At 46.1% G+C, this 23,746-nt stretch overlaps 1 protein-coding gene across 1 annotated transcript in view; it reads right to left on the minus strand.

Annotated features, from left to right (window-relative positions):
- Positions 1-6,719: 6,719 nt before the first annotated feature.
- Positions 6,720-23,746, minus strand: part of Abcc4 (ATP binding cassette subfamily C member 4) — a 208,350-nt gene continuing 191,323 nt past the window's right edge. Inside the window, exons 30-31 of the mRNA XM_055609807.1 lie at positions 16,286-16,420; positions 6,720-8,346 (exon numbers count right to left, since the gene is read on the minus strand). Coding sequence (XP_055465782.1) covers positions 8,242-8,346; positions 16,286-16,420 — 240 coding nt within the window. The 3' untranslated portion in view covers positions 6,720-8,241. The remainder of the gene's footprint in view (positions 8,347-16,285; positions 16,421-23,746) is intronic.

Raw genomic sequence — 23,746 nt, forward strand, 5'->3', positions numbered from 1 at the left:
GAGCTGCAAGGAGACATCTTCTGGGCATAGCAGGGTGGCTGCACACTTGGAACCACAGTGACTCTGTCAGCACGTACACAGCCTGAACACACCCAAGCCAGACCGGATCCCAGCAGAGATGGGGGTTGCACACACACACCCTGACCCCCAAGCCAGGGAGCCAGGAGCAGGGCTGGCAGTTTTCTCTGGAGAAGACCCTTGCAAGCTGGCTGTGCTCCAGTGCAAGAGGTCATAGCCACGGCTATTTGGGGAGCACAAACTGGCCTTGAAAGGTATAGAAAATAAAAGGACACAAAGTTGGGTGGGCAAGCAAAGGGGAAGGGGCAAATGTGATCAGAGCCCATTGTAGGAAACTCTCAAAGAACTAACTTTAACATGCAAAAATGCACACCAAAATAAGCTTGATTGGTACAGCAGCAGGTAAAAATACCGCTGTGTTGTGGAAAACCCGGAGAACTTCTCCTATAGAGAGGATTTCACCTGAGCCACGTGCATTGCGCCTGTAGCTTCACACTGTGTGCCACCGCTATCAGCAAAGCCCTGTCATCGAGGGCCCCCTGCCAAGGAGATTTGTTTCTTCCTGGTGAGTTACAGGACTACCTCAGCCTTAAGCTGTAAGAATTTCCAGGTTCTGAATCCCCAACGAGCCGGATTGCCAGGCGAGGCCACCGGCGGTTCTGCATGGGCCCTGGTGCCGCCTGCGTACTTCTCACAGGTCTGCAGAGTGAGGTAGGCTTGAGCCGTAAGCTACAAACAAGGGAGCAGCTCAAACACAGCTCAGATGTAAAGCTTGCCTGAGTTTTCCAGACCTTATCTAGGTTCGGGTCCTTCCCTTTTGGGTGTGTCCTTCATCTGGATCCTCAGTTAACATTTTCTCCTACACTTGCCTTCTCACCCACTAATATGTTGATCCACAATCATGCATGTGTTATATAGGATGCATACATGATGTGCATAGGGCTATCTGCACATATATGCATAGCCATGTTTGCTTAGCCATTGGAGGATACGTTGCCGACGTCGGAATCCTTTACTGCTAAACACACCAGTATGCATTGCCTAAGGGTATTTGCTTATACAGCATGATGTAAGAAGTAAACTCAGGAGTTTAAGCTGGTAAAACGCTACTAGCAACTGTACAGCTTTTTACCGCCTGTCACTGCTGTCTTTACCGCTGTCGTTTCTAATCCAGGATCATGGTGTGTTTAATTGCCATCTTTTAAGTTACCACTGAGACTGTAACACCTCTGCAACCTCTAACGGCCACAGACAGCGTTAAGGAGCACAGCCGGGCCTTTCAGGAGGTCCTCAGATGGAGTTTGTTGGACTGCTGGGAGCTCAGGTCATGCTTCCTGGCATGCACATCACCGCGGTGACATGGTATAACCACCGCTGCGCACACAGCAAGACAAAGAGATGTGGCTGGTCCCACAGTGGTTGCCTTCAGCTTCCGTAGGTCAGGCCTGGCTGCCTGGTTGGGAGGGTGTCCGCCAGATTCACTATGGTAAACGTAAAATTCCCTTCTTACCATTTCTGCGGAGATATCCATTCGAGCTCACTTAGCAAACACCAGTGTTGGGACAGTGTGAACTACTGGTGACAAGAGTGGGTCCACACTCCCGCCTGTCAGTCCTTCACACTCACGGGTCATCATTCTATCACGAGAAGCTTTGTTTCCATCTGTCTGTTCATCTACCCACTTCCTCATCCCTCCAAATTTGACTGGAATGCATGTGGACGCACGGGCTGTTTTCAATGGATTCATTATTACACATGAAATGTTTCTACAGCCTTAACCTTCTGTGGCTTCCCCACTCCTTACTTAAAACACTCCTAGTAGCATATAAACACGATCTCACAGGGACTCTTTTTAGTGTTTGTCAAGATAATCTGCAAAATTTAATCTTAAAAGTGTTTTTCCTGTGATTCTCTCCCCAGACAATTATGACTAACTTCTGAATCAAACCCTGCTTTTACAATGATCAATTCCGTCTCACCCCCTGTGATAGATCATGGTCACTTACGTCGGTGGCTTCCTGAAGAGGCTGCTAACCGGAACTCTGGGCTTCATCAGAACCTCCCCTAGGAGGCAGTTCTGTCTTGATCCTGGCTCTTCTTAAAGAACAGTGTTCAGTGCTGACCCATAGGGGGCTGGGCCCACAGAACAACGGCGGCAGTTGCCATTTTTTAAATTGAATTTTGTTTTAGGTGTTAGTGCTCATATATGCCTATGCGCACCATGTGTGTGTCTGCCCCCACAGAGGCCAAAAGTCAGCGCCAGAACTTCTCGAGATGAGATGAAGGCGGCTGCAAGCTGTCCAGTGTGGCCGCTGGGAACTAAGCCCAGGCCTGCCTCAGGAGCGGCCAGTGTTCTTAGCCACCGAGCCATCGCTCCAGCCCAACCACACACTTTGGAGTTCTAAACCCAAATCAACATACTCATGGCTTCAAGACAGCTGCCATTTTCGTTTTTGAAGATTATTTTTCTTAAAACAGTAAATCTAAAGGATAAAAAAACCTACTTAGCCTGAGAATCTTTCTAGTTTTAAAGGAAAATCAACAGCTTGTACATAAATCCTGATGCTCTCACAGTGCACACTGTGTTCTCAGCCTAGATCATGCTGCTGACTCAAGAACATAATTAGTGTAAACACATGCATAATATTAGAGCTGTATTTATAGCATTTCAACTTTAAAATCCTTAATTGACATCAAGTAGCACTTCAGGTTTTTTTCTGTTTAAGAATGTCACCTGTGGATAGTAAAGCATTTGAAAACCTGGGATTTAATTTTGCGTGGGACCATCACAGTGTAACTTTTCCCGGGTTGGTGAAGATCTAGGTTTCACTGGGACCTAACTGTAAACCAGCTTTTAGCCTACAGCTATGCTTCGCGATGGTCTGGGACCAACAGTAAGTTTTCCTTGAATTATTTTCAATTTTGGAGCCACTGTAAGCTGGCAGGTGGGCTCCTGTGCATGGCTCGGATGGAACTTGTTCCCCAGAAACCTCACCACTCAAGTACAGCACTCGGATTTGTCTCTGGGTCCCTCATGATGGCTGTGTGTGTGTGTGTGTGTGTGTGTGTGTGTGTTGTCTACATATCTTTGTGTGCACCACACACATGCCTGGTGCCTGTGGATCTCAGAAAAGAGCATTACAGAAGTAGAGTCACAGATGGCTGTGAGCTGCCGGATGTGAGTGATGGGAACCAGGGCTGGGGCCTCTGTAGGAGCAAGAATTGTTCTGAACCGCTGAGATGTCTCTACAGCCCCACGATGGTTAATTTTGATGAACAGTTTGATCAGATTTGGAATCAACTAAGAGACACACCTCTGGGTGAGAAGGACATTCCCAGGAAGATAACTGCTGGAGCAGGCGACCTCCAGAGCAGCCAGCGCCCTCTGTAGCCTGGATATAAAGGGTCCACCAAGGCCTGCTGCTGGCCTTTGCTTCTTGGGAATGAGTGTTTCTACCTTTGCTGCTGTTAGTGTTTCTACCCTACTTGCTGACGTTAGGTTCATTTCTTCAGGCTCCAATATGGACTGAAGACCAGTATCTTTTCAAGAATCCTCCAGGCCTTTAACTCCAGCCTGCGACTGTAGAACATTCTGCTTTGTGAACTGAGAAACTATTGCTGGCTGGCCCAACATTTACAGCGGAATCCAGTCTAATAACCCACTTTTTATACGATTTATTCATACTATATATATATTGTTTATGTGTGTGTGTGTGTTCTTCTAGAGAGTCCTTACTAATAGACAACAAAGGGTCTGTTCATCATGAGTTTGGATGCCTTGGCAATGCCAAGGTCTGGAAAGTTTCTACAAAACTGTTGTGGACTGTCTGTGCCAAGTAGATTGGCTATAGATGAAGTCACCACTAGTGAGTAGTTTATGTTCCCACCTTTAAATTGTCCTCTGAGAGAAGCACTGTCCCTGTTCCAATTTCACAGAAATGGGAAGCATGCACAGTGAGAGAGAACACAGTAGGCAGACAGGACTCATGACTCAAACCCCAGGCATCTAACACAAAAGGGACATTGACTTAGAGTTAGGAAACCCGACTCTCTAGCTCATGTTCTTTTGTGTTTTCCTGGGAGTTAAGGGCGAGAATTATGTCCATTCTACAGATGAAGAAGCTGGAAAGACCCAGAGACTTAAACATGTGGCTAAGGTATATGGCTACAAGGTCACCACACCACATCTCTTCAAGGACAATCCCAGTTCACGGCCTTGGTCCATGTTCTGGAATAAGCACTTTCCTCCTTCAGGTTTTCAAACCTCCCACTCTCAGCAGTAAATACCTCTGTCTTCCTGAGTGACAGAGTACCAGCGTGACAGAGGTAGAACTGGTACCCAGGTCTGTTACTGGCCTCAAAACTAGTAGTCTGTTCCCATGAGCTACCCTGCAGAACTCAGAACTGTGAAGTTGAGAGGCCAGTCCTTGCTGCTCATTCAGCAAATGTTTGTGATTTTGTGCTTCGGGAGGACAGCCACGTACAATGACTGATGAAAGTAGAAAGGCCCAACTATTTCACAGGTCAAGACAGTCCTTGACAATCATTTGAGCTTTGCAGTTCTCATCATGTATATGTGTGTTGGAGCAGGGGTGAGGTTATCTGGATACGTCTTCACCTCAGTTTTCCCTTCTGCCCAACCATGAGTCTTCTCTCGCTTCTACAAGCATGGATCCCAAGCATCTTGAACACCAAAATCCATCTTACTTCTCATTCCACAAGCCAACGTGCAACCTGGGCCCAAAGAACTGGTGCTCAGGGAGGGTTTTTATCAGAGAATTATTATGTGCGCACCCAAGACGTTTGTTTAGACAGCCTAGAGATGAAGAGGTGGGAGCAGGAAATGTGCACGTGGATGTTGTTATGTTTGGGTTAAAGGTCTCCGGCTAATGCGGTCAGCATCCCCTTTAAAACCCCCGTAACGCGTCGGTTAGGGCAAACACACACCTTGCCTTCACAAGTACCAAGACCTACAAGCGCTCTGCTCACTCCAGGACACAGGACAAGCCTGGAGCAGCCTGGCACTTTAAGAACTCGGGAGAAATAACTTCCCAGCTGCAGGGGATTCATGTCTATTCACTCAGGCGTGCTTGTGGGAAGACTGGAGTGCTCAAGCTGGGATTCTAAGAGAAGAGCAAGAACTTCGCTGACTCAGTTGTGAAGTATTGCACACTAAAGCTTCAGAAAACACAGAAAGCCCAGTGAATACTAGTCTAAATACTACCCAGCCTGACTACCCCAAACACACGGCAGGTGGGAGGGCTATCTAAGTACCCACACTCCTCTGCTTTTTTTTTTTTTTTTATGCATTGGATCCCCTGGAACGGGAACTGCAGACCTTAACCACCGAGCCATCTCTCCAGCCCCTAAAAGCTCCCTTTGCATCTCACCCAGCTGCCAATAGCTTTAGCTTCCTAAAATAAGGGCCACTGAGAATCTGTACATAACAGTTTAGTTCTATTTTTGACTTTTGTATAAATGGGATCAGAAGTCTTTGGGGTCAGGCATCTTTGGAACGCGATGATGTTTATAAAATCCATGTGTCATGCCTGTACTTTGTTTTCAGGGCTGCATTCCACCACCTGCTGCTTCTGCTGCTGGTCAGAATTTCAGCTGCTCTCAGGATGAAGGGCTTGGAGCTATGTTCCTGATGACACCCTGGAATACAGCTTAGTGCATATGTGGGCACACAGGACAGTGAACAGACCATAGAGCCTACAGCTTCAGGAAATGTCACCAACATGGTTTTCTAAAATACTCACTCACTCGAGTGTGCTATGGGTGTGTGTCTGTGGACATGCTTATGGAGGTCAGGGAACCACGCTCAGGAGTTGGTTCTCTCCTTTCACCGTGTGGGTTCCAGGAAACAAACTCAGCTTGTCAGGCCTGGTGGCAATGCGATTACCCTCTGAGACATCTCACTGGCCCAAGGCTGTTTTCTGATAAATAGGTTCACGGAGCTCTATAGGCGTACTCCTGTTGCTTCATCAGCACTTAGCTGATGATATTCTGAGTTTTTTGCCCCACCGCCCCAATCGTGGTGCTAAACTCTCTTCTCTTGGGAAGCAGCGAGAGTCATTCAGCTGAGAGCCATTTGGATGTTCTCTGCCGTGAAGCACCAATCCTCTTGCTCATCTCCAAATGAACCCTACGGAGCCGTGGCGTCACTTCTGAGACTTGCTGCTGAACTGGAACTACACGGATCTCCGCAGCCCAGGTCTGGTTCTCGTAGATCTGAGCTACACACAAGTGTCTCACTTCTCACAAGTTTCCAGGAAAAGTTGCTGGACCAGGTGACCCACACTGAGAACCAACATCCAACAGGGTTTTCAATGGCTTTTAAATGGCCAACTTCCTGTTAGTTTGAGCAGAAAGTCACCTTTAAAAACCCTACAAATGGTAACCATTTGGTGCTTGTGTAAGGCAGAGCCACCGGTCAGCCTCAGCAGCTTCGGGCTGCGTGCAGCCCACACCTCCACCCAGACGACCTGGGCCTCTCAAGTGGCCAAGAGAAACAGGTGGTGGTGGGAGCTGCTTTTTGATCTCCCCAAAGCTCACTGGCTCTCACCAGCAACGACATCGGTCAGTTCACAATCCCGCAAGGAATAAATATATCTTTGAATGGAGTTGGAAACTGTCGTTTTTATCAGTTGAAATTGGTTTGTCCTGTGATGGTGCAGAAACAGAAAGGAAGTAGTGACTCACTGATATGACTGCCTTTAATCTCCGAAGACCAAGTAAACATATTTACATTTAAGACGTTTCTACATACTCTAACAGACCGTACTGTCACCGTCGCATCTCAGTCTCCTGAAACACTAACCATGACTACCAATAAAAAATAAATGTACATCATTTACTGGACTAAACATTAGTACATTAACTACATACCAAGACTCACACAGTCACTGCTCCCCTGTGTTGGGTGTTTTGCTGTGTGTGTGCTTTTTGAGGTTCCACTTTATAAAACAGGCTTGGTCTGTTAGCTAGTAAAAAACCTGACACACACACACACAAAATGTTGAAAAACACACATGTGCACCTGAGTGTGTCTACATAGTAACATATGTAACTTGAGGGTGGTTTATTGATCATAAAGAGTCCACTTTGAGTCGTGACAGTAAAACCTTCAGTAACTTGAACTCAGCGTACACCTTTGCCACCACCACCGGGAAGAATTTAAGACCTGTGGCTCTGTGAAGCAGATCAGGTCCCGGGAAGCACTGCGGTTTGTTGACTGACTGGTCAGAAGGTCCTGAGACCGGCCATCAGTGGTCAGACTGCTCTGGATGGGTCCTAGACAGGGAAGCTTCTGCTTGTCCCCTGAGGCTGTGACACCTGGTCACAGCCGACCACTGTGCCATCCTCAGGCTTTCCCCAGGGGGGCAGAGCTTTTCCGCATCAGTCTGAAAGGATTGCACAAGAGGCTGCCAGCCAATAGGAGGTTTACCTTCTGTAAACCAGAAGCCACTTGAGATTAGCGAGATGCCTGAGAGTCTCCGTTCCAGGGAATGGGACAGTGCTGAGCCCTTCAGTGCGAGAGCAGCCCACCCTGACTCGCACGGATTTCACGGGGATGGACATTCGTGTGCCCTCAAACCACCAATCAGGGCTCCCATTTTGAGAAAGCATGATTTTATTTTCCAACACAGACGCTTCCACACCTTAGCCATGTATCTTGTATACGTGTGGGTGGCGGGATAGACTCTCTCCTGCCATGTTACTCAACATGTATGTGGGTTTTTTTTGTTTCTTTGTCATTCCTGTTAATTTTGCCTGTACTATTTTAACCAGAGGCCTTTGTGGGGAAGTAACGGGTCCCAGCTATGTCAAAGAAAGCAGGGAGACAATCTGGCAGCTTCACACAGTCTTCAAGTAAATAGAATCCCTGATACAACTGGAGAGTGTACTTTGAAAGGCCACAGGGAGAAGCAAACCTCCGTGACAGCTTAGAAAACGAATGGGCTTTGGCCCTAGAGTCTGATAAGGCACAAAACCTGGCAGCTGCTGTTGTCGGTGGCCTGCACCTCGAACTGGACCAGTGAAGAGCAGCGGGAACATTTAAAGAAAATGATAGGCCACTTCGTTAGAACCTGAAACCACTGAATAAAGTTGGAGGGAAAAATCCAAAGACACCAGTATCCTGTACGTCTTGCAAGTGTGCTGTAGTCTACGGAGCTTCCTCGGGGAAACACCTCTGGGACAGACTTTATGTCTTGGTGATCACAATGCTGTTTCAAAAATCGTTAAGGCTGAGGGCTGTCCATTGGAGGTGTTCACGGCAGGGCTGGTGAATGTGATATCTGGATAATTCCTTCTGAAGTACACCTGTGGAAAAGAGGCAAGCAGAAAAAGAATATGAGTAACGTTCTCAAGCCTTCCTCTCCAGGCAATGCCTTTTCCATCCAGGAAATCAGAGCACTCATTGAGGTGCAATTAGAAGGCCAGGAAGGCACACATTCTGTGAAATACCGTGCTAAAGCCCTCAGTATGGCAGGGCTAAAGGCTGAACAACTTGTAGATCCACTTTACTTCTGATCACTGTGATTCACAGATATGCTTTATCATGCCATTAAAATTGATAAGCGAAATCATTTTACTGACTCAAAACCCAGAGATGAATTAAAAACAGGGGGACAAAGAGGCCAGGGAATTGGGCATCTGCACTGAAGTTTCTCATTTTCGCACATAAAATGAGCACAATAGATTCGGATGTTAGTATCAGGTTGTAATCCCTATATATTACAAACTCTGACTGACAAGCATTGAAACTCTGGCGTCTATGTATGAAATATCCCGGCACTTAATTTGTGCAGCAAGCAGTCGTGGGGCCTATAGAAACGCGATCTGTGGATAGCGGGCCACAATAATGAAAAGAGAAGCAAATGCCGTGACAATGACCCAACCAAGCGACTTCTCTAAAATGTAAGGTGATACCAAATAATAGGGCAGTTCTTTGCCGAGCCTTTGAATTCCTGAATTCTGCCAATTCCAAGCTGAAATAGAAGAGATACAGGTTCTCTGATAAACGCGTAATCAGAAAATAAAGAAAATGAAATGCTGTCAGGTTTCTCTGTTCCGCAATCATCAGTTTTTAGCGGCTCTATCATATCTGGGTTCCTTGACAGATGCGTATTACAAAATGAAATAATGTCAAGACATGTGAGCTCTTATCTCCAAATGTGTTTGGGTGAAAAAGGACTTCAAATGTAATTTTTTTTTTCTTCAAAGAAGAATGTGAAAAGTTTTGTGTGAGCCTTTAAGACAGAAAAATGCACCGTCTGTCTCAGCTGACACTCAGGAGCGTCAGGAGCTGGGTCACGTGATACTGGACCCACGTCACAGGCTCCAGCCATGAATTTATCTGCGGGTGCTGCCAGCAAAGTTACCAGTGGGGATGCTGCACTTCCCACCCAGCAAGACGGCCGCTGAGACCACATTAGTCAGTATGCCTCCCTGGGGTGGCTTGCCAACTTCCCCCCTAAATATCACAACACGGAAGACTCGACTTACACAAGAAATGTCACTTAAGGAAAAAGAGCCTCCTGGAATAAAACTGACATGCTTTCAAAAACAGGACTTGTTCTTTTTTGTGTGTCTGTGTATTCAAATCTCACATCCTCTCCACCTACCTGCTCTTCCTATTCCCAGCTCCCACAAGGCCACTGACATCCGCTGTCACTCCAGTTCCAGAGGATCTGACACCCTCTTCTGGACTCTGTGGGTACTACATGCACACAGTGTGCATACCTGCACGCAGGCAAAACATCCATGCACTTTTAAAACAGCCTCGGTTTTCCAGCCAGGAACGCCTGGCTGAGAACGAGTTCAGGAGTATAGAATCCCTAATTTCTCCTCTTCTACCCCACTGCCAGTCTCAATCTCTTTTTAACTTTAATTTTTTTAATTTTTATTTTTTGGGGGGAGACAAAGTTTCAAGTAGCTCAGGCTGGCCTTGAACTTGTCATGAGCTGAAGATGACATTGAACTACCAGCACCTGCCTCCACCTGCAAATGTTGGAGTTGCAGCACGTGCCACTATGTCTGCTAAAAGCAGACAACAATGTGGTAGTGGGGCCTGAACCTGGGGCTCCCTGCATGCTAGGCAAGGCACTCTACCAACTGATCTCAATGCCAGCCTCAGAGCATCTACTCCCAGTATAGGGCATGATGAGAGATGGCTGGCATTCTCTGCCGGGCCCTCAGGCTGTGGGCTCAGCCTAGCTAAAGGGGAGCAGCGTGTCTTTCTCCTGGACAGCCAGCTGAGACTGCACCACCAGCCTAGCCTCCCTCCACGCTGACTGCCTCATCTATAAAATTAGATAACAGGAGCTAATTGATGGCTGCAGACTGGTGCTGGGTGTGTCACTGAGGGCCGCTCAGGGAAGTAGCCCCTTGGTTCGTGGAAAAGAGTGTTAAGGTTTAAAAGATGAAAACAATTCAGCTTGGATTCCCTTTTGTGGACCTTCTGATATGATCTTTGCAGAGTCCCAGCACTGTTGTTAGACAATGTTAATGGAGTTAATACGGGAATCTGGGAGGCAGGAAGGCAGGCTGGGAGATGGCTGAGGCTTGGGATACCAGCACCTGCTCTGATAACTCTGAAACCTTAGCTGGGCTCTTCTGCCTCAGTTTCACCATGTGGCAAATGGTAGCAATGCCCCACCAGGATGTGGAAAAAGAGAGACCCTGCCATAAGCCCACGTCTGGAACGAATTTCTGGATCCTCTTCCTTTTGCTTAGATGGTTTTCTGAGTATCGCTTAATGAGGGCAGAACGAAGATCAATCATTAACTCACCCATCAGGCTGCCATATAAGAACAGAGCCTTCTAACGCACAAAGCAATGAAACCTTCCCTTCATGGACTGAGGTGAACTGGGGCTTTCATTTACACTGCATTTGTAAGACAACCTTCGGTGTCCTGGCTCAAGACTGTCAGTTCACTCTCACTAGCCAGCAGTACTCTGCCTCACTCATAGCTGTCCTCAAGGCCTCATGTATTCAGCTTTAAAACAGATCTAACGTGAGACTCTGACACTGGCATTACTGACAAGTTAGAGAATAATGGAGGCTTGGTCCTGCCTTTTTAGACTATTGAGTGATAGATTATCAAATTCTTCCACTTTTAGAAATCACTTTACACATCAAAGATGCAGAGAAATAAAGAGTTTACAAACTTTCTCATCTGAAACAATAAAAAAGTTATTTAGAAGTGAAACGTAGTAGTAATAATGAAAAGAGTGGTATGCCATCTGTGAAACAGACAAGTAAAAAGCAGAGAGGAACAAGACAGTCTGATAATGGGGAACACTCAGTAAGCAGAGGACAGTTAGGAGAAAACATCTGGAATACGGTCAAAGAACCAACTGTGCTGAGAGAGAGGGCCCTGAGAACATGGCAAAGCAAAAAGCTGAAGATGAAACCTAATTAACAGAAGTCAGTAACAAAGAAAGAGGAAAAGATGGAATAAATGACTGGTTTACCAAAGGCAGAATAAAGGTTAGTTACTGCAGAAAAGAACAACAGAATGTGACAAGGGAATAGGAGTGAGTGAGCAAGCAAAATAACTAAAAATTAGTATTTTAAGAAGCTTAAGGAAAAATAGCTTTATAAAATTGACGGAAGTAATATAACACACATATGAAGAACACTGAAAGTACAACATACCAGAAACTAGTATAGATAAAACATACCCATGATTTCAATAAATGTAAATGAGTTAAAATCATCCCTTTGTAAAAAGGCAAGGATCACATCTCAGAGCAAGGCCCAGCTCCACACATGTACAGAAAGACACACTTCTGGATTTTAATGACAAAGACATACAGAGCAAATGAAGACAGGAGGAAGGGGAGAAAGCGCTATCTTAGTTTTGAGCAGGCTAGAACTAAAAGCCAAAAGCCTTAAATGAACATAGGAAAACAGTTTGAATTGTAGACAATATAACTCACAGTGGAAGTAACATATGCAAGTTAAGAATAATAAAAATATTCAACGTGAAAGTGATAGAAACTTTTTTTAAAAAAGGCATGAAGGAACACAGACAACTCATTATGTAGTTACTGTAGCAGATCTAAAAAAATTACCAGAATAATCATTTTTTAAAAAGAGAATTCAAAAATAATTTACAAAGATTTCCAGTATACCGGGACACAGGAAAGAATGTGTAATTTCAAGCAAGCAGACATAATATAGAAAACATTATTTAAAACATTATTGTTTTGTCAACAATGACAGTGCAAACAGAAATAATAAATAAAACAGAAAACAATCCAATTACCAACAAACGCTCCTCTTCAATATTTTCTGGAGTAAAAAGTATTTTATACCTCAAAATCTGAAGTATTTTTTGATGAAAGATGAGTAGCAAAAATTGAGGTATGGTTAAAGCAGTTCATAGGAAAATTCACATCCTTAAATATTCATATTACAATTAGCATAGTTGTTGTAGCTATTATATTATGACTGCTATAATTAACATCTATATTAATAAAAAGAATACAAACAAATACACTCAGTAATTTAAAAATAACAGAAGAATAAACCCAAATTAGAAAGACTCAATAAAGAGTAGAAACTGATCAGCTATGAATTGATAACTTGAAAGTCAACTTTAGAGCTAAATCTTTGGGATAAAAACAGCTAATATAATCAGAGGGAACAATGGGAAGTAGGAGGTGGAGATCAGATAAGGAAGGTAGCTACTAGAAAGAATGAGGTAACTATATGCAATAAATAGAGCAGGGTGGCCCTCCTATACCATGGCCTACAAAAGATGCGCTTTGTTAATCAGCAAGTACCCTTGGGATAACGCACTTGACAAGTCCTTTGACATGGACCTCGTCTAAAGGACAGGCTCAGCGTGAGCCAGCAACGGCCTCTACAGAAAGGAATATATCTACACGGTCAGCAGTATGCGGCTTGGAAGTCCCTTCATGCAGATGTTGAGTTTGCATCTCAAAGGAATGAATTCTGCTCTGTGAGAGATGATGCAGACTAACCCACACGGTCTACAGTTCCAAAAGATGCATGGATGTTTGACTTCATACGCGTAAGATGCTGACAACGTGTTCTCCTAAAAGAACCTTGTGTGTGCAGAAAGAATGGAACTGAGTTCTGTATTTCTCTCCATCTTTCTGCAAATGTAACCAGAGCCAGAGGCGAGGAAGAGCTTAAATCAGACTTAATTCTACACCTGCTGTTGCAGGTGCCAGGGGAGCAGGCCCATCCTGGATGCCAAATGAAACAAGGAGTAACGTTCCTAAATGTAAAACCTAGAGCCACGTATCAGTCACCTGGCGGCAAACCTCCTGCTCCCTGCTTCCTCAGCGTGTGTTCTGAAACCCTTTTCCTTGGGTTTTCTTTCTTTTTTGTAATCTCGGTTGACGCAAGCTGGGAAGAGGGAACACCAGCTGAGGAACTGCCCCCATCACTCTGCCTGTAGGCAAATCTGTGGGGCCTGTTCGTAATTAATGACCAACTCAGAAGGGCCCAGCCTACCACGGGCAGCGCAGGTGGTACTGGGTTGTATACAAAAGAAAGCTGAACAAGATAGGAGGGCGAGCCATTGAGCAGCACTGCCCCCATGGGTTCTGCACCAACTCCCGCCTCTAGGCTCCTGCCTGGCTTCCCTCAATGACAGACTTCAGTTGGTTGCGACCTGTAAGCCAAATAAAACACTTGGCTACCCAAGTCTCTTGGTTGTGCTCTTTACGAATAGCAGCCAAACGGGAACTAGACCGTTTTAAGTGGCCGTGAAAGCCTGGAGCTGGACAAAGAACGTGGAGCTGCTTCTCACTCCATGACCTACACACTTCTCTGCACGGGTGTTCCCCCTGAATTAAGATGTTGATGGAAGAGGAAGAGTTACAGTTGTCTCTTCCATAAGCGGGTAACAGCGGGCCTCAGTTTCCCCGTCTGAGCACCCTGAAGAGCTGAGGGAACGACGTAATAGAGTGCGTGCTGCACAAGTGTAGCAGTGTGTGCGGGTTTCGGCCCCAGAACCTAAGTGAGGAGCCTGGCGTGCACCGTGACCCCAGTGCTGAGGAGCAGAGACAGGCTGGAGGCAGCTGACAACCAGGCTGGCCAAATTAGCAAGAAACCCCATCTCAAAAAACGAGGCAGAAAGAGAGGAGACCTCCCCACAGCAACCTCTGGCCCCAACGCATAGACAAGGCCCCGCGCACACAAAGAAGGAAGGAGGAGGAAGGAGACTGTTGAACTGTGTTATTGTGTGTGACTTAGATCTAAGCTGGATGATTATTCATCACTCAAAGTCTCTTTCCTCCCATCTGCTGCCCCCCCCCCCCACCCCTTTATTCGAGAGCCTGAACTCTGGGCCTCCGACGCACTAGGCAAGGACTTTACCACCGGGTCACACCACAACCCACAACAGTGCATTTCAACAGGGGCCTTGGAGGAGTGAGGGTGTGGCTCAGTGGAAAGCACCTGCCTACTAGGTCTCAGGCTCCGAGCTCAGTTTCCAGCACGGCAGAATGAAAGGCGGGGGCGGGTTTCTGTGTAGGCGTGGCAGTAGATGGGAACACTTCTCTGATATGAAAGGCTGAATGGTTTACCGTTCTGCGATTCCCAAATGATTGACAGGGTCTCATGAACGGGAACGCTCTAGAAATGGAGGTACTATAAATAATTGAGCTGCCCTCCCTCCCCCAAAGCTCAGCATTCCAAAGGCAGTCTTCTCCTCAGTCACCAGAGTAAGTCCTTGTGAAAAGGTCAGAGCACAAACACTGTGGCCCAAGCCTAGGTTTAAAACACATGGCTTCCATTTACTCGCTAGCTGTGTGATTCTCGGTACTTCTGGACGGCTCAGAGACCCTGGATCATCTTCCAGATCACCACGTCTGATGAACACGGAAGCCTCAGCAGCAGCGGCCGCACAGCCATCATGCCTCATCACAGAAGGAGATATTTCCTGGTCTTCTCTGTTCTGTTAGAATGGCTAAAGGCACACTCTCACATTTTTAACCCAACATAATCCTCTTAGAGATACACACACACTTATTTAGCGGTTTTAAAAATTCATTTTGCTTATTTGTGTGTCTGTGTGATGATGTACACCTGTGAGGATGGACACAGTGTAGAGCGGGATGCCGGGCTTGTTTCCTGAGGACTGAGTCCCAGTGCTTAGGTACTCATCCCCGGAGCAGCTGCTACCAAGCCCCCTCTCCAGCCCCCAGTCAGACTTTTAAAATGAAGTGTAATTCAGTAAAATACCAGAAAACACAGCTCTCCCGACCACCCCGCAGTCCTGGAAACAGCGAATCTGTGCATTCTAGGCAGGTTCCCTACACCCGACCTCGTCCCAGCTCTCTCTGCATCCCTGAGGAGCAATGAGCTGCAACAGTGGAGAACAGAACCTGGGCTTCAGGAGGAACTGTCACAAAGGGCTGGTAGAATTCTGGAACGTTTCTTCTCGTCGGGTTGTCTTTAGTAGATACTTAAAACGTTACACAAACCAAGCAATTCAATTCTGCCTATGGTGTTGGAAAATCTGAGAAATACAGAAAGGAATGAAGGCTGAAAACCACACCTGTACTGTGGTGCCTAGACTTGGGGAGTCGTGACGGGTGTGTGACACTGAGTCCCTCAAACCAAAGCGCAGTTACCTGAGGCAACACCATAGGTACATGTGGAAAAGCTCCCATTCAACCTAAATATCTTTAAAGCTTTTCTACCTCCATACTTGAGGCTGTAGATTTAAGGCATAAATTCTGAGTATCTCCTGATCACAGGCTTACCTTCTCTAGAAAGTAGAAGAAAAACAAAGGTGTCTTTGGACCCCAAGTCAACAAAGAATTATGGAGATACTAGGCAACAAGGAGTAACAGTATTCTTTATAAATTATAAGATGAAAACACAAGCAACCTAGATGTTTCTCTGATAGGTCTTTCTGTACAAACAAGATTCCATATGCACTTTAACTCTCTAACTTCCTGGATGCATCCCAACAACACTTGCATTGCAATGTGCTAAGCGTCAGTAAGAAAGAAATGCAATGAGTCTGCAAGCAGGGCTCACTCCCTCTCGGGCACGCCTGCTTGCACTCGCACATGCGCACACGCCCTTCCCTGGTGCTCCTGCCAAGTCCTGGTAGACCTGACTTCAACCCTGGACGTGTTGAAGCTTTGTCTCCGGAGGCTTATAATTGAAAAGGGCACACGGTGCTTTTTACCAGACCCCTGGTGCCAAACAGTGAGGAGGGAACCAGTGAGACAAACTGTAATTACGGCTCCTGGGCAAACTCACCTGTTTTGCTGTTTCGGTGAGGGCCGCGGCTTCGCCCTTCCCCAGCTGCTGAACCATCTTGTAAAAGAGGCTCTCCGGATTCTGCAGCAAAACATATGGCTCATCATATTCTTTCAGTCTTCCTGAATCTAAAACCTGGGAATCAGCAGAAAGAAGCCCAATGAGACACACAATGTCTTGCAGCAATATATTATCACCCAGACAATCCTTCGGAAAGGGGTAGGGCCAGGGGGAATACAGACCATGTATTTGGGGGCCGGGCCTGGAGGGAACTTGAAAGGTTTGATTACCCTGGGCTAAGGAGCAAACAAAGGCCTAACCTGATCTTTTATTATTATAATGTTATAGGAAAGCTGGATAAATAAAAGTTCTAGATCATTATTATGGACTCTCAGCTGTCTGTTGCTCTTTATATTCTCCCAAGGCTACAAGGGGAGTCTGTTCATAGGCGTTTTTCAGATCCCCAGACTCAGAGCTTTGAGGTGTGCAGATACATAAATGCAGAGCTAAGAAATCTATGGATGGAAAAAAATCAGCCTGTTTATTTAGAACCTGGGTAACGTCAGAAAAGGCAACACCACTGGCTTGACAGGATCTGAGCCAGAGTTTCTTTAGGGTGCTGGCAAGTAGGCTGACAAGGGGGCAAGGTCTGAGCCCGATCAGCTGAGTCCTGAAGTCACCTCCAGCTTTGGTTTGTTACCCCTGGTGTGAATGACAGGCCTAAAGGACGGACACCTAAGCATCATTTGCAGTACTGTACAAAGAAATAAATGGCTAGAAATCCCATTTTCTCTCTGGATACAACGAAAGAAACAACTAAGGGACTGAGCTTGAATTTCTACTGATCCCAAGTCCATACCACACATGGTGGGGAGGGGCAGGCCAGTCTGAGCTGGAGGATCTGCTGAGGGTCTGCTGTTGAACTTCCTGGACTCCTTCTCTCCCCCTTTAGCTCCCTGCCTTGCAGCCCTTTGATTGCTCATTAATCTACCCTGGAGATGGAGAGGAGGAGGGAGGAGCTGTTCACCTTGCATTTCTACTTATTAGTGGCTTTGGTTGATGGTTTCAGACAGAAGAGAGTTGGAGACAATTGGCCCAAATGACGCACCTGGGGAGGCAGCTCTGCTGCTAAGTGGTGCTTAGGTCTTCACTTAGGCTGTGTTTAGAATAAACCCATCTTCGGGGAACACGCAGAAACTGTAAGCAGGGCCTGGGTTGTTTTTCCACATCTGGATATTCTAGTCAATTTGGCCCATGGTATTTAATCGGAAACATTTATTGAGGCTCCTAAAGAGCCTTCTCCTGTTAATCCTTGTTTACTACTGTGAATCGCTGCTAGGGGCAGCTTTCTCAAAAGAGTTCAAGAATAATTGATTCTGTCACATCCACATAATAATTAAAATGTCCTATAATTTGGCATGCCAATTTAGATGCCCCAAATGTGTAATTTTACTTAAGGACTGCATTGCAGGGCGGGGCCACTCCTGACGTTAGCCAAGTGGGGAAATCGCAGTTGTGAAATGCAGGTCTCTCCTATGCTAAAGACTAAGTGAATGAGTCGAATGACTTTACAAAGTAATGAACTTTCTATTCTGCAGGAGCAGAAATCAAACGTAGAATCACACTTCAAAGGCAGACACTGGGCTCTCTGAGTGTCACAGGCTGCCTGTAATCTATAACCACTGCTTTGTCGAATATTGAGTGTATTCAAATGTAAGACAGTCTTACCCCATCCCACACAGTGTCTGAAATACTCCAGTGCCACTCAGACCATCATGAGTGAAGCCAGCAAACACAGAAGGCAGGAGGTTTGCTACAGGAGCAACAGAAAGACCATGGATACAGAATATCCTCTATCAGTTAACAACGTGCTAATGTGCACTTTAGTTTGCTGGGAGGTTTAATAATTTAAAGAATATTGATTTATTTTTAAATATGCGTCTGTGTGTGTCCACACACGTCTGTGTATGTGTGCATCCCTGTATGTTATGTGTGTGTCTGTGTCTGTGTCCGTGTGTACATGTCCCTGTGTCAACAGGGCTGAAGTCATGGCTCACTGGTCAGATGTGGGGGCCGTGAACTTTGGAGAAGACTTCTCTAGGCATCACCCTCCAGACCGGATCCCATGGACCCCGGCTGTCCTGGGCTCATCCCTTCCAGCCCAGTGTGCAGTGGGGCCTGGACACCCCTGAGGGAAGAGGTGGAACGAGGAGCCACAGTTTAAAGCATATACAGCTCTCGCAGAGGACCTGAGTTTGGTTCCCAGCACCAACATGGGGGCACCCAGAACCGCTGCTAACTCCAGTTCTCAGGAGATCTGGCCTCTCTGAACTCCGTGGGTACTTTCATACAAACGCACGCGCACACACACAGGTGGTGGGGGCTAATGAGGGAGGGAGGGAGGGAAGGAAAGAAAGTCAGGGGGAGGGAGGACTTTAAAAGGGACAGGATATTACAGGTCCTGGTAAATGTAAGTGCCACGTAGCAAAGATGTGGTCAGTGACATTAATGAGCAAAGAGAAAAATTAAGAGATTAATGAGAAAACATCTCTGCTCAGGATGTTTTCTGTTTTGTTTTTAAGAGACAGAGTCAGGCCTGGAGAGATGGCTCAGTGGCTCCGAGTGCAGGCTTCTTCTCCAGGAGATCTAGTTTAAGTCCTAGTTCCCACACAGCCATTCACAACAGCCATCGCTCCTGCCCCAGGGAACCCACTGCCCCCTTCTGGCCTCCACAGGCACTGGGAATGCACCGCTTCATAGACAAGCAGGCAAAACAGCACACGCGTAAAACAAGTAAACAAAACCAAAGACAGGGCCTCCCACAGCTCAGCCTAGCTTCCCAGGCTAGCAACAGAGTACACCCGGGGTTTCTAGTCGCTGGAGACTTCTGGCCCTCTCTCTCCAGCGCCAGGATTACAGCTGTGAGCCATCACCCCCGGCTTGCATGGTTCCGAGGAACAAGGCCACGGCTTGGTGCATGCTAGCAAGAACTCCATCAGCTGAGTCACATCCTCAGATCAGTCTCTGTACTTGGAAAGGAAAATCAAAGCAGGTATGGTTTGCCTGTTGACTGCTTCTAGCATCATTAAACAAAGGAGACAAACAAGTCAATGCCTCCCTTTTACCCCTCCATCCTCTAACAGCACAGTCTGAGCAATGGCGGCTTGGAGATGAGCAATGGTTGGCCATGGCGCTGCCGTTCTTTGATGAACACCGAAGTGCAGAGAAGAGCAATGATTCTGCCCTGGCTGGAGCCAGGCAGCATTGGGACTCACGCATGAGAAGTTCCAGAAGAAAATGTTTATTAAAAAAAAAGTAAAGAAAAATCAAAGCAATTACATGTCTACAGTACCTTTTCATTGGGATGACACAACTTTGCTGGTTCAAGGAAACATACTTCTAAGCAGAAACATTACTGCCTGCCCACTGATATTTCATCATATTGAGGATTCCGATTATATCCTGTGTGCCTGGTATATAGTCCCAAATGAAGAAAACCAACTTTTGTTCCAATTTTCAGGATTAACAATGAGTGAGTTATGTACAGTGTAAACATGCTGGAAGGAAACCTTTACCTTAAATCTGTGTATTTACTCAGCGTGTCTATCACACATTTAGTGTGTCCCTGTCATTAAGCTAGTCACTGTGGAAGAGGCAAAGACAGGCCCCCGCCCCACCTTTACAAAGCCTGTTCTTAAAGACAGGAAAAATATCTAAGCGACCATCACAAAAGATTTAAAAATAAAATAAAATAATAAAATAAAATAAAATAAAATAAATAAAATAAAATAAAATGCAAGACAAGCAAGCTGGAGCAAGCAGCACAAGGCTCCAGGGAAGAGCCTGGGGTGGACGGAGACCAGCTTTGGGGAGGACGGGGCAGAGGACTGGAGAGGACCAGTGACACACAGACGGGAGGGCACAGCTCAATCAAGAGACACACAACATGGGCCGTGCCTGGAGACACACTGTGCCTACCTCAAGACAGGCTGGTAAGACTGCTCTAAGGCACTGTGGCATACCCAGAGCCTGGCACTACCCACTGGGACTCAACACACAGGGGCTGAAAACCAAAGTCAAAGGAGATGACTCTGCTGGAAGACAGGTCACACCCAGTGTGCGTGTGCTTGTGTGTGAGCGCGCGCTCGCGCATGTGTGGTGGGGGTTGAAATGCTTCAGATTGACAGCTTCGGGCAAGATAGAGCTTAAAAGGGAGGAAGATGCAAGACTTGGTTAGATACCGAGAATGAGAGAGCTAGAGGGACAGTTGCTGCAGACTCAAGTTTGGATGCACACGGTCAGGGGCCGATCGAGAGACAGAAATGGATCTTTATATACACTCAGCCGCTTACAATGTGATCAGACAGTCTAGACTCTTCAGACGGAGCAAAGAGAAAGCCACTCCACGTTCTCTCTGCCTAAAAGATGAATTCTCCACTTTTCTCTTAACTATGTTTTATATGAAAACTGTTGTGAAATATTCTGCTCAGGTGCCCTCCCTTCCTGGACCAAAGTAAACTGTAAAGCAAACCACACATTAATGCTTGTATGGCAGCAGAGCCTCAATCCCAGATCTCTCCAGGAATGACAACCTCAAATTGCTCACTGCTGTCCCGCAGGTTAAGGACAAACATATTCTGCTGGATGAGTCAGCCAGTTACATAAGCACAGCAGGAAAAAAAAAAAAAAAACAAAAACGAGCTATCAGACCTACATCTCTGCCGAGTCCAGGTAGCTGTCCCAGATGTGGAAACTAGAGGGACTCATTTCAAAATCATTTAATCCACTTTGTCCACAGGGCATAGCCACTCCTTCTGCCATTAAAGAAAAGGAGACTGCAATTTTAAAATACAGGTCTCTCCCATGCAAAAGACCAAGGTAGTAAATCAAATTGTTTTGTAAAACAATGAATTTTTTATTCTGCAAAAGCAGTAGGTAAACCTTAGCCCTCACACCTCGCCTCTCACTCTTACATGTCTTCTTCTGGTGTTTGAGTTTCCATGCTTGCTACTCGCAGCACCCTTGGCATAAAACTGTAAGCATACTTTTGAAGGAACATTTTTTTTTTCTTTCTTCCCTTTTCTGGTGCCCTAGTTTTGATCAAGCAGGTTCCTTAAAAAAAAAGAAAGAAAGAAAAGAAAGTCCTACAAAGGTGACAAAATAGAATTTTAGTTCTGAGTTGTTCTGCTTCTCCAACTGGCTGTGTTACTACAGTTACTTTATCTGGGAAAACAACTAAGGAGAAAGCAACAATTCTAAGACCACAGTGTGGCCTGTCAAAAGGGAGCCACAACCCAAGTCTCTGACCCTGCAGTTCTCTGTAATTTAGTTCCTCAAGAATTCTAGGAGCTCCACAAGGAGAGCAACAGAACCAAAATACCTGGCCACAGGGGTCTTTTCTGAGACTGATACTCCAACCAAGGACCATGCATGGATATAACCTAGAACCCTGCACAGATGTAGCCCATGGCAGCTCAGTGTCCAAGTGGGTTCCCTAGCAATGGAAACAGGAACTGTCTCTGACATAAACTGAGTGGCTAGCTCTTCGATCACCCTCCTCTGAGCGGGGAACAGGCTTACCAGGCCACAGAGGAAGACAATGCAGACAGAGATGAGATCTGATAAACTAGGGTCAGATGAAAGGGGAGGAGGACCTCCCTATCAGTAGACTTAGAGAGGGGAATGGGAGAAAAAGAGGGAGGAGAGTGAGGTTGGGAGGGGACAAGGGAGGGGGCTACAGCAGGGATACAGAGTAAATAAATTGTAATTAATAAAAAATAAATTAATTAAAAAAATAAAAATTAAAAAAGAAAAGAATTCCCCAATTGCCAGCAGGGATGGTGTGTGGCCCAGGCAATTGATAGCTGTGGACCCTCTCAAGCCTCTCTCGCTCTTGCTATAGGACCAGCAGAGAACCAGCAGAGCTGTGTTGACAGAGTTGGGGTAGGGACTGGAAGGGAGCACTGCCATTGACCGAGAAGTCATATCCAGTTAATCCTAAATGAAAGGGAAGAAGCCACGTTTAATATGGAGATAGTGCTGAGTATCGGGAGAAAGAGGCTTTCCAATTTGTCTGCCTTGCTCCATTGTTTTGTGGCAACTGAGCAAATGAGTGCGATTAAATTAGCTGTCATAAAGACAACAGCATGTTTAATAAAGTTAAAATTGAGAGAACATCTTTATAAAATAGAATTCTAAGCCTAACACATTAATGGTGCTTAATGAACCAAAACTGGTTAAAAATGCCTTTGGAGAGCCAACACATAAACGAAGTCATTAATTAGGTCGCAGTTGTTTCCCAACAAGGCTTCTGCTTGATTTACTTACAGTAAACAAAACCATGCCCATCCGCATTCACCGGCGCAATGAAGTGCAATTATTATACCTTATGCACTTGTGATCACACCACTGGATGGTGACACGGTTGCTCATGGCCTTCATCAGCTCTGCTCCACTGGCCACTCCCTGAGCCTGGCCCCTGCCCATTGGCACAAAAGGCTTTGTGGTGGTTGGAATGAGAATGGCCTCCACAGGCTCATGTTTGAATGCTGGGTCCCTCAATAGTGGAACTATTTGGGAAGGGTTAGGAGGTGTGGCCTTGTTGGAAGACATGCGTTACTTTGAAACCTCAAAGCCCACACCAGGCCCAGTACCCCCGCCCTCCTCTACCCACAGATCAGGAGGTAAAGCTCCCAGCTACCACTCCATCACCCAGTCTGTCTACTTCACTCCATAATGATTAGGGCTTGACTAGCCACCTGAAGCCGTTAGCAAACCACCAAATAAATGCTTCCCTTGCTAAGGGCCTTGGTCATGTTGGCTCTTCACAGCAACAGAACAATCATTTCTAAAGCAAAAACTGCTTCAAACTTTAAAGGTTAGAGAAAGAACATCCTGGGCTGCTGTAAGTTGATTCTGAAATTCTCTAAAGCCTGCTGTCTCGTCACAAGCTTAGTGAGCATGGTGGCGCTAACTGGGAGTCGAGAGAACCTTTAAGAGGGGGTGGGACCTATTGGGGGGGTTCTAGGACAATGTGGGTGGCCCCTTGGAGGGGACTGTAGGATCGTGGCTCCTCCTCTGCCCCTCTGCATCCTGGCCATGGGTAAAAAGCTCTGCTTTGCTTCACACTCCACCAGGATGCACTACTTCAGCACAGAACCAGATAATCACACACTGAAACTTCCAATTCTGCAGCCAAATAAAGCTTTTATTCTAAAAAGCTCATCATCTTCAGTATTTTGTGACAATAAACAGAAACCAGAAGTTCTAGAACACAACAGAAGTTTCAACCTGGCATATTCTGACCTAACAGAATCCAAGTGTTCATCTTTAAAAATGAGGATACATGTCACTTGGGTCCCCTGAGTTGGGGTCCCGTGTCATCCTTACAGCAGCAGAAAGCAGCTCAACGGACCATATTTCCACTTTCCGGTGGAATCTCTTCTGATGTTGCTACACTGA

This window comes from Psammomys obesus, unplaced genomic scaffold, assembly GCF_907164565.1.
Source record: "Psammomys obesus unplaced genomic scaffold, mPsaObe1.curated_primary_1811, whole genome shotgun sequence".
NCBI classification, from domain to species: Eukaryota; Metazoa; Chordata; class Mammalia; order Rodentia; family Muridae; genus Psammomys; species Psammomys obesus.